At 38.3% G+C, this 15,442-nt stretch overlaps 1 protein-coding gene across 1 annotated transcript in view; it reads left to right on the top strand.

The window, feature by feature from the left end:
• The first annotated feature begins 6,475 nt into the window (after positions 1-6,475).
• Positions 6,476-15,442, top strand: part of ROCK1 (Rho-associated, coiled-coil containing protein kinase 1) — a 182,152-nt gene continuing 173,185 nt past the window's right edge. Inside the window, exon 1 of the mRNA XM_012652083.1 lies at positions 6,476-7,526. Coding sequence (XP_012507537.1) covers positions 7,434-7,526 — 93 coding nt within the window. The 5' untranslated portion in view covers positions 6,476-7,433. The remainder of the gene's footprint in view (positions 7,527-15,442) is intronic.

The raw sequence follows: 15,442 nt of genomic DNA, 5'->3' as shown, positions 1-15,442 counted from the left end.
AAAAAAAAAAAAAAAAAAAAGGAAAAGGAATAGATGGTGTTAATAGAATTGTTTAGTGGTTTGAAAAAGTACAACGAGACTCTCGTCTTATTCAATATATCAAAATACATTTCAATTATAATGAAAACAAAATATGGAAAACCAAGCCACGGCAGGAGGGTGTGGGGGGTGCAGTGGGGGGACAAAAGAAAATAGAAGTAAATATATTTCAAACTTTTGGAAGGTAGAATGACTTTCTAAACATAAAAATAGCAAGAGAAATTCTAAAAAAAGAACAGATTTGACAGAAGTTTAAAAAGTAAACATTTTGGTTGTCAAAAATACATACAAAATTTTAACGTAAATAAAAAATTGGTAAAAATTTGCAATTAATAAAAGAAAGGTTAGTATGATATATGAGAAAAATTCTAATTCAATCAATGAATAGGCACAGAACATAAATTAATGCATTAGAAAAAGAAAAACAACTAACTGAAAAACATAAAAAATATTCAACCTCATAACAATCAAAGATATGCAAATTAATACACCAATGAGCTCCGATGTAAATGACACACCTGGTGCTGGGGAGAAGATGATAAAAAGACATACAAACCTTAACAGTGGCAATGTAAACTCATATGACCATTTTGAAAAAAATTTGGCAAAATATATCAAAAGTATTTAAACTGCTTTGACTCACATTTGAGAATCACTTCTAAGGAAATAATTTTAAATTTTAAAAAAGCTTTATACACAAAGATGTTTATAGTAATATTACTTATAGATGAACACAGTAATGTAAATTTCTGGAATGGAATATTATGCAGGTTTTTAAAAGTTACATTTAGGGCAAATATAAGATTATGTAAGCTAGAAAAAAAACAGTACACAGGAATTATACATATAGCATGTAAAACAAACAGATGTTTGCAGAGGGCAAAAAAAAAAAAAAAAAAAGATTAAAAGAAAAACTCCAAAAACATCAACAGTGATTGTAATTGTGTGGTGGGAATACGGGTGATTTTTGTTCTCTGCTTACTTTTCCGTATTTTCCAAAAATTTTAAAACAAGCATGCACTATTTTTATAATGAAAAGAAAAACATGATTATTGCTTTTAAAGTCCTAGCCTATGCCCTAGGGATTGTATGAGGCAGCAATGACAGGAACACATAAACAAAAACAAACATATAAATTAAACTAGCAGAATATTTACACTGTCTGCAAATAAAAAAGAGAAAGGGCATAAGGTATCATGGTTGTTAAGAAAGAACATATAGAATGTAAATGGGTAACATTTATATACGGACGGGTGGGTATGAGGAATGAATGCCTCTCTTCCAGTTATAGAGATTTTAGGGAGGATGTTATATTTCAGGGGATATTTGAATGATGGAAGGGAAGAGAAAATGGTGAAATGTCAGAAACATTTTTCTGTTTCCAAGTGTTTGTATGGAAGTCTTAAAGTTGGGACTGAGATGAGTGATACCAGTTGTGACAAATAAAAAAGAGAAGTAGATATTGGGCGAAGAGACTGTCATTGCCAAAAAAGGCAATTCACCAATTTAAGAGCCTTAAAGAGGAAGATGTAAGAGTCTAAAAAGCAATGTGTCAGAAAGCACACTTGGCCTTGGAACTCAGTGGGTAGGAGGGAGAATTTGGATAAGAAGCTATTGTAAAAAACGAGAAAGTGTATGGAACCAGCTATGTGTATCTATTATTATCTCCTTGATCTGGGCTTCCTTTTCTTATTATGATCACACACCCACCATCTCTTCTCAGGGATTCCACAAACATAACAGCCCACCCTTGGAATAAATTGTAACACCCAGCTATATGCATGCTTGGGTTTGTGAGTGAGGTAACCAGAGGGTCCCCATGATGGCAGTGACATGAAGCAGGGAAGTAATTGTTTTACAAAAATCTGTTTCCCTCTATTTCTCCATTCTGTTTCTAGGGTCAATGCAAGTATTTTTGCAGTTGAATGGAATAGCAGCTTCTAAGAAATAAAAAACAGATGTTAGAGGAAGGCATTCCAGGGTGAGTCAGGAGAAGTCATAAGGGTACTCTGTGCTCACAGCTTGCCCTATGCTTTTCCTTGCTGCATCTTGATAGATGCCTGTATCCCTAACTCTGTCTAGGAAGCACCAAGGCTATGGTAGTTCTAAAAATGTCAAAATACATTTTACTCCCAAGCCTGCATGTCCTGCGGAAAAAAAAAAAGATAAGACAAGCTTGGATGATCCCAAAAGGAGTACTCTTAGGTAAAGGAACATATTCTTTATTCACTTCTCAGATCTAGAAAAATATGTACATATAAACTACTTATGGGTAAACATTAATCATATAAAATCAACCTGTTAAAATAGAACCAAGCCTAAATTTTCACAACCTTCTCTTTACTAAAGTTGTTCAGAATCAAGTGAAGTTATTTTATGTAAAAAAAAAAAATGTAATGCCCTTTGGAAAATTACATTAAACATAATAAGTATCACACTTTCTTAGAACTGTTAGCAAAGATTTCTATAAGAACTTAGCCACATCACATTGTTAACACATATGCGGTATGCATTTTTCAAATAACATGCAATTTATGGCACCAAATTACAATTAATGTGCAATTGTACCTGCATTTTTGGTGTGTTTTTGAGACAGAATAGACACGATTATGTTCTAAATTGAGGAAATATAACAATATAGATAAAATGTGTTTACACGAGAATATGATAACTTCATAATAATTTTTAAAAGCTGAAAGCATTCCTTAATTTGTTTAAAAAGTGTTTACATTTCTTTTGGACAGAGGTTCTGCTGAAGTAAAGACATTAACGTGAGTTAGTATGTCATTCCTATATAATACAATGCTCTGTTGTGGACAGCTTCCTTGTGTAATGAGTAATATAAAAAAGTATAAAAGGTGGTCCCAATCTATATCTCTACATAATTACTGTGAATAATTCTTTTCCTGAAATCCAACTGTTTTGCTATCTATTGCTGAGAAACTACCCCAAAACTTAGTGGCTCAAAGCAACAACCATTTTATATTTTGCTCGTGATTCTGCTGTATGGGCAGTGCTTGGAGGGATAAGCTGTTTTTACCCCATGTGCCATCAAAGGCTGGGGGCTGCTGGGATGGGCCATAAGTCTGGGGTCTCTGTTCTCAAGATCTGCTGGATTCCTCAGTTGTCCTCCATGTGGTTAGTCAGCCTGGGTTTCCTCACACCATGGTGATCTCAGTTTAATTTGACTTCCCAGAGCACAAAACTGTTAGTTGCCAGGCACTCTCAAAGCTTAGGCCTCACACTGGCACAGTGCTGCTCTTGTAGCATTGTACTGGTTAAAGCAGGTCACAAGTTCTCAGCCCAGATTCAGCGTGGGAGGGAACTCCAGAAGGGTGTGAATACCAGGAGACGTGGTTCATTGGGGGCCATCTTTGGAAGCTAGTTACCACGTCAATGTTTATGAAAGAAATTCCATAAACACTAAACTGAGTCTATTTCCTATCAAATAACCAAAAGCAAAGGAATGCTCAACTTAATGTCTTTTACAATTTTACTATACAGAAGTCTACACCCAAATCTTTCTGATTTTTCTGTGATCCCAAATATGCCTCATTCAAATTCTTTCGGCACTGCAGCCTCATTAGGTTTTAGCATCAGTCTCATCTAAACTAAATGTTTCCAGATGTTTGAATTCCAAAATTCAGAAAAATTAAGATATAACTAATTTAGTCTATATATTTGCATGGAATTAGCTTTGTAATTTTTCTAATTGCTGACTAAGCTTAAAAATGTGCCATCTGCTATTACTCTTGCTTCTCAAAGGAAATATGTTTAATTTTTTAAAAAAATAGAAAAGACAATTTCAGACTTAAGGACAATCTTAAATTAGATCTGGTTACTTTATGAAAACTTGTCTTCATTCCTCTCATTTTGTTGCAAGTCATGAAAATCCCAAGGACTGCCACTGGTTCTAGGACGCAGTGTTTGAGAACCTCTAGTCAATCCAGTGTTACTGAGCATTGTCAAGGCCCTTTTTATTCTGACCTGCTAAAATCATTTCACGTCTTTCCCTAGGGGCTGTAATCACACTGATCACACTGCAAATTCTACAACTCTTTTACACAGACTCATTTAAACCTGTGAGAATGCAAAAAGTACAATTGTTAAGTACTTTTCACTGTATTAGGATTGGATAGAGTTGCACAGTCAGTAGCTATGTAGTTATGAGTGGAAGTTCTGTAGTTAGATTGTCTCTGTTCCATTCTGTGTCTTTCAAGACCTTAAGCAAGTAATGTAGTTTCTCTGCACCTCAGTTTCCCCATCTGTGGTGTAGCTTTAAAGAGATACTATGTATAGAGTGTATGGAGTAGTGTCTAGCACATGGTAAGCATTTTGTAAAATTAATCTTATGTTCTTGGCCAGTAGCAATGGCTCATGCCTATAATTCCAGCACTTGAGGAGGCTGAGGTGGGAGGAGTGCTTGAGCCCAGGAGTTCGAGACTCACCTGGGCAACAAAGCAAAGCCTCCTTTCTACAAAAAATAAAAGATCAGCCGGTGTAGTGGCATGCACCTACAGTCTCAGCCACTTGGGAGGCTGAGGCAGGGGGACTCCTTGAATCCACGGGTTTGGGGTTGCAAAGAGCTATGATCTTGCCCCTGCACTCCAGCTTGGATAACAAAGCAAGACCCCGTCTCAAAAAAAAATAATGTTAACATACTTTAAGAGCAATTTCAAATATTCACAATGTTTTTGAAGAGTTAGTTACAATTAGACAACAGAATTTTAAAGTTGGAAGAGAACTTTAATGTTGTATGATTCTACCCTAATACAGATGAGGACCTTTTTATTTAAAAAAAATTGATATAGAGTCCATCTATCTTACGGTAAAAGACACTACTGGTGTGTTACAATCATCAGACTCACCAGAATAGTCTTGTAGGTAAGTAAAATATGTAGACCCTACATATATTTCCAGTAGCTCTGTGGGGTTGGTTATCACTCCCACGTAAATTTATTAGCGCCATTCATGTATTGTCTTAGCTACCTGCACTTTTTCATATGTGTCCAAATGAAAAGCAACATCATGTTCTCTGAGAAACAACAAAATTCCTAAGAATACCTAAAAATGGTAATAAAAAAAGGACAAGCAGGGTTTAGGAAATGTATTTTAGAGCAACTGCCAGACTTATTTTAAGCCCTATGCTTAAAAATAAATCTAATTCACATGACTTAAAATACTGGAGCCAAGAAAAGTCACTGCAAAGGCATTTATTGAAATACCTGAAGTTTGCCTAGTTGTCTATGCTACAATTTTTGTGAAGACTTACTTCCTATCTTGATTTATACAGTGGATTTTATATCTATATATTTCTTGTATCTAATAAAATGAAAATAGACATTTTTCAAACAATATAATATTTTCCTAACTCCGACTCACAGAAGGTTGGTGGACCAAGATACTCTACAATCCTTTTTATATAGAAAGACAATTGGTTCATCTATAGCATTTTCCAGTGTGGGGTAAAATATCCACGTTTTCCATTTCTAGAGCTCCTTAATTTGACCTCTGAGCAAAAAATAAAGATTGGTTAGAAATAAATTAAGGTCGATTTCCTGCCGAAAGCAGTGAAGAACATTACTTTATCAGTAGGTTGAGTAACAAGTCTTTCACCTCCTTTCACACCACAGTCAATGAAGCAACTGAACTAGGAGGAAATGCCCATTATTCTCATGTCCTACATTAGTTCTGATAAAATCACAATTCTAAGTTTCACTGAATGTTTTGAATTTGAAACGGCAGCATTACACATATAGGAGAGGAGTGCAGTGAGAGTGTTAATGATGTGAAAGAACTAATAGGAATGACTTAAAAAGAATTTTACGAAATTGTTTTCCTTTTTCAAAAAAATTAAATTGAGCTTGACTTCTATTGACTCTCTCTTCCAAAGTCAATACTTTAATGCTCCCCTGACACACACGCTTGGCTTGGGAGGGTTGAGTACTGCAGTGCTTCGTAATTTTCCCACTGAATAGTAAACGCGGCTGCAGAGTTCATGGAGGGCTGAGGATGGAGTACCACTGAAAACCCAGCTCCACTGTGCTAAAATGCCGGTACCTGCCGACGAAAAGGCATCTTGCCAAGAACGAACCTATCGCCCTAATAACAGTAACAAGAATAACATGCACTCTTTCCTTGCCAGAAGTCTCCTGACTGGCTGCAGCCTAGAGGAAGGAGAGCTGGGGCTGCTGCCAGGACAGCGACCAGAAGCAGCGAGAGTTCCGCCTCGGTCCCGACCTCCAAGGCCGCTCCAGAGCCGTGGCTCCCCAGAGCCCGCCCGGGCCAGGACTGAGCGCTCCGCCGCACCCCGTTGGCTCCTCCCCGCCGCCTGCCCTCTCCGCCCGCCCGCACGGCCCCGGGCGCGCCGCGCGCCCCGCCCCGCCCGGCGCGGCCCGGCGCGGCCCGACCCCGCCCTGCGGAGGCGCCAGCGTGCGCGCGCGCGGGGCCCGGCTGGTTCCCCTTCCGACCGTCCGCGCCCCGCATGCGCAGTCCGCGCCGGCGGTCTCCGTTTGTTTGAACAGGAAGGCGGACATATTAGTCTCTCTCGGCCCCCCTCGCCCCACCCCCCCCAGGCATTCGCCGCCGCGACTCGCCCTTTCCCGAGCCGCGACCGCTGCCCCTCCCAGAATCTCCCCCATCAGCAGCCGCCAGGACCCGACTGTCGTCTTCCTCACCGCCCGCTCTCCAGCCTCTCCTCTCCTAAGTCTACGTCGGGCACCGACCTCGCCCTGCCCCGCCGGACACCGTAGCAGCAACCCCAGCAGCGACGGGACAAAATGAGAGAGTGAGGCTGCCCCGCGGGGACCAGCTCTTGGCCGAGACGGATCGGTGCGTCGGGCCGGGCCAAGAAGAGCCGGGGATGCGGGGCTAGACCGCCTACAGCGCCTCTGAGCGGAGCGGGCCCGGCCCGTGGCCCGAGCGGCGGCTGCAGCTGGCACAGCTCCTCACCCGCCCTTCGCTTTCGCCTTTCCTCTTCTCCCTCCCCTGCTGCCCCGAGGGAGTCTCCACCCTGCTTCTCTTTCTCTCTCCCCTCCTGCCCATCTCGGGACGGGGACCACTCCTTGGCGACGGCGGCGGGGGCCCGCTAGGCTGAAGCACCTCGCCGGAGCTACGAGGCTAGCGGCGACGGCGCTGTCGGCTGTCGTGAGGGGCTGCCGGGTGGGATGCGACTTTGGGCGTCCGAGCGGCTGTGGGTCGCTGTTGCCCCCGGCCCGGGGTCTGGAGAGCGGAGGTCCCCTCAGTGAGGGGGCGGAGGGGGAACCGGGCGCACCTGGTGACCCTGAGGTTCCGGCTCCTCAGCCCCGCGGCTGCGAACCCACCGCGGAGGAAGTTGGTTGAAATTGCTTTCCGGGCTGGTGCTGGTACAAGGGTATTGTCACAGTAGCAGCAACATGTCGACTGGGGACAGTTTTGAGACTCGATTTGAAAAAATCGACAACCTGCTGCGGGATCCCAAGTCGGAAGTGAATTCGGATTGTTTGCTGGTGAGTAGCACTCTTGCTTGTCTGGGGTTCTGCATGTATTGCCTTCCTCTTGCTTTCAGTCTACTTAGCTGCAAAAAAAAGTCTCAGGTGTGCATATTCTTCTTGAAAAACACCAGGTTTCTGTTCGCTCAGAATCTTAGCATACCATTAAGATTTCATGGCATGGGCAAATTATTTACCATTTCACTGGCTCTGTACTAACTATTCTGTGAACTTAGTTCTGACTCAGTTCATCAGTACACGAAAGATACTTATAAACTGCTATTGCAGGCATCGTGAGTTATCACGTCAAAGTTACTCTGTAAATAGTTTGTTGAATGGCGATCGTAGTAATATTAATCTTCCTGATTGGTGTGACAGTAACATTGGAAAGACTACTTTGCATTTTCTGCGATTTAGCTCCTAGGGGATTTGTTTTTAGACTTGGAGGTGACAATGGAGAATCGATATTGAGGAAGTGATTTTTGAGCCAAAATGTCATAGGTGGCTTGAATCTGAAGGAATTTTTCCTGAACTGTTTAGTGTAAAAATCCGAGATAACTGATCACAGGTCATCAGAATGTTAACTCCTTTTAAAATATTGTTGGTTACAGAAGTATCATACAGATATAACTGCCTTTTTTGGTGGTGTTGCACTTAACACTGTCACTTTTAAAACATTCTGAAGAAGTCTTTATGACATGAAAAGCCAAAGTCCTATTTTAAAAATTGTTCAGTGGTTGATAGCATATACAATTATCTGTAAATAATTGGGGTTCTTGAGTTTGATCAATTTCCCCTAACACTAATGGTTGCAAACTATAAACGAGTTTCTGAACAACTAAAAGTTATATTTCTATTTTAGTCCAAACAAAAACCATATAATCTCTAAAATAAAGTTTCAGGGAGCATATATATGGGTAGGATTTTACAGTGTCTTCAGTGAAGTAATGTTAGATATACACAATTTTGGGGATTAATATTAAGGAAACAGAATAATGCCCTTCAAAGAACTAATACCATTCAAAAATCCCATCTTGAATCAGAGGAAAATTATGTAGATTGTTTAAAATTAACATTTTAGTTACTCTAAATAGCTGCTTACGTTTTTCAGTATGTGTGGGTTTTGCAGGACGGTTTCTCCCCGAAGCTTTCAAAATTAAGCATCCAACTATGAAATAAGAGTACTGTGGGTTGTTTGAAATGTCTCACCCACATTATGGATGCTCCTCATATTGAGAAACAGTAAAGAAAATTGATGCTTAATACATTTTAAGACTTTTTATTAAATGAGATTAGTGGAAGGAATTAGAACACATCTTTTCAGTAAGGATTTCTATAACTTCTAAGAGACCTAATTCATCTTTCAATATTTATACAGTTTCCATATATCTGATTTTATTTTGCTTTTTAATCTCATTATTCCATGAAGTTATGTTACAGGCAGGGTTTAGTAGCTTTTATTATTTTTTTTTAGTTGTCTTCTAGCCTCTTACTGTAGTTTCATTTGGTGGGAACCTCAACAGATATTTATTAAGATGTGCAGGATACAAGGAAATGTAAGTCATGAACTCTTTCCTTAACAGTCTAGTCTGTTGGAAGACAAGACATAGTCTCACATACATACATAGAAACAAAGCAAAACACTTCACAGATTGAGAAAATGTTATAAATTCCAAATAAACGCTCTTAGAAATTGAGAGGATGAAATCACTGTGAGTTGAGAGGGCCAAAGTGCCTTATGGTGGATGGATAGGATTTAGATGGAGGGTACTCAGAGGGACAGTAGAGGATAATAACATGAATACAGGATGGACACATGATGGACTATGCCATGTTTAGGGAAACGGAGGAAGGTAAAGTTGGAAGGATAGATTGGAGTTTGATTGTGGAGGATTTGATTTGCTGTCGGCTAAGGAGTTTAGATTGTCTGTAGGGTGCTGTGGCTGTGAAATATTTGTAAGTAAGACTGTGCCAGGGTTAATGAATATGAATTTTGTAGTTGTGTGCACAGTGGGTTAGTGTGGTAAAAGAGTGGAGGTAGGATGAGTGAGTTTGGGAAGTGTTTTTGTTTTGTTGGGTTTTTTAAGGTTGTAATGGTCTAGAAATGTTTGAAGCCCAAAATCGGGGTGTGAGAATGAGGAAGGAAGAATTGATGGAACTTAATTGGCAGGCTTGGGGAGAAGAAGGGGGAACCAAAGAGAGAGGCAGTAGTAGTCAGATGACTCTAAAAAATGTTGAGCCTGGATTACAGGGAGAATGGTGAAAATAGCAAAGTCAGGTTTGGAAATTGCTTGGAAAGAATAGGCCTACAGATAAATTCAATTTTAGATTTGTTGTGTTTGAGGGGATAGTGGGACAACCATGAAGAAATGACGTGTAGACTGTTGGAGATATAGCACTGAGCTCATAATTACAGATAACGATTTGGAAATGATTTGCACAAAGGTGAAAGTTGAAATTGATAAAATAATAAAGGGAGAAAGAGTAGGGAGAGAACTGAGGGTGAAAGATGAAGATTGAACCAAGAGGAAGAGTCAAGGAAGTAAACAATCAAGGCCTTCAGCGTTAGGACAGCCAAGTATCATGGAGCCCAAGACTTTTAAAAGAACATTTTGAAAAAAAGAGTAGGCAACAGACAGATTTGGTTATTTTTTTGCCTTGTAATCTTATAACCATGGCCATTTTTTCTGTTTACTTCCACAGCTATTTATGGATAGCTGTTATTGAAATTTTTTTTATTACCATATCAATCTGAACTTGGTAAAGATGGAATTTTTCTTTGGAGACAAAAATCCTTTTTCCTGTTTTGTAGTATCTAGCATGCATTTTCTTTGCATAATATTTTATCTTTTTCATTGAGCATTCATTCATTCTACTGTCCAGAATGATCTTTCAAGTGACTTCACCTTTTCCAGTGAGTCTATTCTTATGTATATATATTATATGTATATATATGAGAAATATTTTAAACAATGTTACAATGAACAAGTGAGCCTGTTCTTATTCTCCCCTGTCTGGACCTGGACTTTGGACCCCTCATATATTGTAGAGACAATACTCCTTTTACTTGGTTGCCTTTCTCTATTATTTTGACCTTTGTTGATTTATTTAACTGATACTTATCGAGTATGTATTATGTGCCATATACACTACTATAGTTCTAGATTTTTTTTGTAATCTCAAAAAATAAAATTGTCACTTATTTATTTTCCACTTCCTTTACTAGATTCACTCTCAGAAATGGAAGTTCCCAAACCTTTTGGTTTCTGAACAGTTTGCTGGCAAATGACTTTTTAAACCACCTTACCCACAGGATAGCTTTTTTGTTGAGACACTAATGATGAGTATTACAGGTTGAGCAAACCTAATCTGAAAATCTGAAATCTGAAATTCTCCCAAATTTGAAACTTTTTGAGTGCTGACTTGATGCCACAAGTGGAAAGTTCCACACCTGACCACATGTAATGTGTTGCAGACAAAACACAGTCAAAACTTTGTTTCAAGCACAAAATTATTAAAAATATTATGTAAAATTACCTTCAGGCTATGGGTATAAGGTATATATGAAACATAAATGAATTTTGCGTTTAGATTTGGGTCCCATCCCCAACATATCTCATTATGTATATGCAGATATTTTAAAATCTGAAAAAATCCAAAATCTGAGGTGCTTCTGGTCACAAATATTTTAGATAAGGGATACTAGCTGTAAAGTAATGTAGCTGGAAGAACCATAAGTGGCTATATAACCTTTTCTTGAACACTTGTAATTTATTTCAAGAACTAAATAAGTTAGTTTTTCATATTATAAGTATAAATGCTAAGGTAGTCTGGAAATATGAAGGTATATTATGATAACTATTCACTTGTTTCCTAGGACATTCAAATTACTCAGCCTCGGTTTTCTGTAAGTCAGATTCTTTCCAGTGTCTTTATGATTCTCTTTCTTACTGACAGTGTTACAATCTGTAGTGATTATCGGGAGCTGTTTTCCTTTTCCTGACTTGTTTACCATAAAATTATTTTATCTAGGCCTAGTAACAATTTCTCAGTGATTTTGAGTAGGGATAGTGTTTCATTAAATCTGTTAAATCTTTGCAGGGGAAAAATGCTTAAGATTTGTAAATTTATAAAGAAAAACAAAAGTGGGTAGGAGGGTTAAGGATACATTTGTTGTGAAGTTTGACATACATTTTATGAAAATATAGCTATCCTGCATGTAGCATTTTTATTAGCACACTGCTTCAGGATGCCAGTTGAGAGCTTGACCTTTCTTTCCACTTTCCTTCTAGCTAGTGGAGGTGTAGCAACAGGTGGGTGGGAGGGAAGGAAGGGAACCAATATTAGTTGCACTAGTGCATACCGAGTTCTAACACTGTGCTTCCACTTTGTGACATATTTGTTACTACTATTTCTCATTAGGCAGATTTTCAGAATGTGGAAGGCAAATGTAAATGAAGTTTCTGGTGTTAGTCTTTGAGTTTTTCTTCATTTAAATTCTCTTTTCCTGGGCTTTTTTGACCTAGTGCTTTCCTATCTTCATTGCTGACTTCTTTTTCTCTTACCTTAATCTTTGGCCTGTAATACTTATCTGTCTCTTCACACCCTTGGAAAACTTATCCATTCTTAAAGCTTCCAACTACTATCTTTTCTGTGCTTATGGTACCCAAATCTTTATTTTTAGTCTTTTATCTTCTTTCAAATCTTAAATATCTGACTGCCTTCTAGGCATTTCTAGTTGGATGTCATCTTATCACTCAAATTCCTCATATCCCAAAACAGGCTTTCCTCCCATAAACTTAACTGTTTTGTCATTTACTCCACTAACCATTCCTGTCACTGAACTGGAATTTTTGTTGCAAACTTTTTTGACAGTCCTAGTCCGTCCAGACATTGGGTTATTACAACAGATTTTGGGTAGCATTTCAGAATCTAGATTATTGCTGTATAGTCTCTCTGTATGCCTTGCCAGTTGAATTGATCACTTTTGAGCTTCTATTTAACTGTTGATGGAATGAAAAGACCTGAGGTCATTAAATCTTTGGACCTCAAAGCTGTATCTGTACCAGTGTTCACAATTGGTGAGTTAATAGCTGTTACCAATATTAGTTGCCTATCTGGTTAGTTTGGACCAGACTGTTTTGATGTTAGTATGTTGCAGGAACTTTTAAAAAACACAAATTACTCTCCTAATTCATTCATTCATTTAGCAAATCTTTGTGCACGGTCTAAACTTGGATTCAAATCCAAGCTCTGCCATGTCCTTGCTGAAGGATTTTAGGTGAATTATTTTAACCTCTCAATGCCTGTTTCATCTTCTGGAAAATAGGTGGGGATAATAGTGACTACATTGTTGCAAGGATTAAATAATATAGGCAAAGCAATGATCACAGCTTTTGGCATTTAGTAAGCATTTGATAATTGTAACTTATTATTGTCACATTTATAATATTGCTGTTATATGCTAGTTACTGTACTTAGGCTGGGAGTTGATATTTATTGTCTTCTCTAAGTCCAGAGTAATTTCATCTGGTACCTCAAGCTGCTCATAAATTCATAATCTAGCTGTGCGTATTGAAGCATCCAAGTGAGTTGTAACTGAAGGTGGATTCAATAGAACGGGGAGAGACTTTTAAAGACTCTTTATTCACTTAGTAATGATTTATTAATATAACGTGGTATCTACTTTGTGCCAAGGGTTTAGATTGATATGAAAGGCAATTGGGAGCCAATTTGTGGAGATTTAGTTGTTATCTTGTTTTCTTTCTGTGTGTATCTTTTATACTTTCAGTATGTTCTGTAAGTAGGGCCTCTTGCACTACATTCACCCTGTGGGTGTGTAGAGAGGTGGCTCAGAGTAACATCCGAGACATGAATTGGGTCATTCATTAATCTCTTCAGTCAGAAATGTTTCTAATCCAGAAGAAGGAACCACATGTAAAATTTTATGGTGAACAAAGAGTAAATTCTCAGGTTTAAATTAGACTTTGCATAACTTTACACTTCAGTTTTACTTCATGATTATAAGTTTTGGTATTATGAATATATGGTGAAAACTACGGATTCTATTATGATAAATGACAGAAAAACCCATATATCAGGAAATATTACATATGTTGCTGAAGATAATGTAATAGCTCTACTTCCCATCCCCACTAAAAATGGAGTATATCCATTTAGTTGAAGTTCATAGCATAGCTGTTGGATATCACACACATATGTACAAGAAGATGAACAGATAGTATTGCAATTCACAATGGAAAATATTTGTTTTTTAAAATATGCTGTTAGCATGGTGTAGTGAAAAGAACACTGGACTAGAAATTGAGAGCATTGGCATAGTCTTGTTTTGCTATTAAATCTCTGTGTATCCAAGTAAATCTTTTTCTTATTTGGGCTTCATTTTCCCTGTTTGTACAAGAAAGATTTGGACCAGGTAGTTGCTGATGTCCTTTGTGTCTCTAAAAATCCTATGAGACTTTGTTTATTATACTTAAATAAAAACTTCAAAAATTGTTATTGATTTATTGTTTAAGAAATAAAATTTAAACAGTTCAATGATGTTGGGGTAGAAGTATAAGAATAGGAACCATCTTTGGTAAGTGTTGTTTTTGGAACTAGTTCCTAAACTAATTTTGATTGTTATATTTGGCACTTATTATTTTTTGAATTTGTGACTTACGTTCATAACTCTAGGGGTTTGTACTTTCTGAACAGAGAAAGTGGTAATTACACATTTGTATATCCATTAAAATGTATGCGTATAGTTCACTTCTCTAACATATCTACTCTTCCTGTTTGGGATTATGAAATATGAAATACATTTTTATTATAGTTCCTAAACAATTAGTAGGAAGCTAGATGTTCAAATTAATGTCCGAAGTCTGATTTCTTAGAGAAGCAAGAGGTTATCTTATACTTGTATTAATTAATTGATTAATTTATTTATTTTCGAGACAGAGTCTTGCTCTGTTGCCTGGGCTAGAGTGCCATGGTGTTAGCCTAGCTAGCTCACAGCAACCTCAAACTCCTGGGCTCAAGCGATCCTCCTGCCTCAGCCTCCCAAGTAGCTGGGAATTATAGGTGCACACCACCACACCTGGCTGATTTTTTCTATTTTTAGTAGAGACAGGGTCTCGCTCTTGCTCAGGCTGGTCTCAAACTCCTGAGCTCAAACGTTCCTCCCTCCTTGGCCTCCCAGAGTGCTAGGATTACAGGCATGAGCCACCACGGCTGGCCACTTGTGTTAATTTTAAAAAGCAAGTTAACCCACACCCTTCCATTATTTATCCATACTTCCTATACCAGACTTCTGGCAATAAATTGAAATTTTTCTCAGATTCTTGTCTGGGACTAATTTTGAAACAGTGGGCCACAGTTAACTCTTCTTTTTTCTCTTTGCTGTTATTCATTCATTCAACTAATGTTTATTTGGTGTGTACTGTTTGCTAGGAACTCTGATATGCAGTGGGGACACTGTGGTGAGCAAAAACAAACATGGGCCCTGCTTTCATGGAATTTATAGTCTCAGGGAAGAGATTAATAATGTCTATCTACTAAGATAGGTGTGGGGTAAAGCTTGAAGGGGTAAGAGATATGATCATGACTTTCCTTTAATGTTTGCTTTACTTGTAGTAAAGTAGTCTAAGTGTATAATTTTCAGATGAGTCTGTAGATTGTCTGTATCAGATTCACTTGAGGAACTTGTTAAAAACGGAATCTGGGCCCATGCCCAGACAAACAAAATCGGAAATTTTTGGGATGAGTCCTAAGATTCTGTATGAGATGTGAATTCTTAGACATACTCAAGTTCGAAAACTGTAGTTATGGTGGAAAGAACATGGATTTTTGTTTTGTTTGGTAATTTAATAACGATAAATTTCAAATATACATAGAGGTAGGGAAAATAAGATAGCGAACCCCTGTTACCCAGA

Source organism: Propithecus coquereli, unplaced genomic scaffold, assembly GCF_000956105.1.
Source record: "Propithecus coquereli isolate 6110/MARCELLA unplaced genomic scaffold, Pcoq_1.0 Scaffold38, whole genome shotgun sequence".
NCBI lineage: Eukaryota > Metazoa > Chordata > Mammalia > Primates > Indriidae > Propithecus > Propithecus coquereli.
This window is presented reverse-complemented; position numbering and strand designations above follow the sequence as displayed.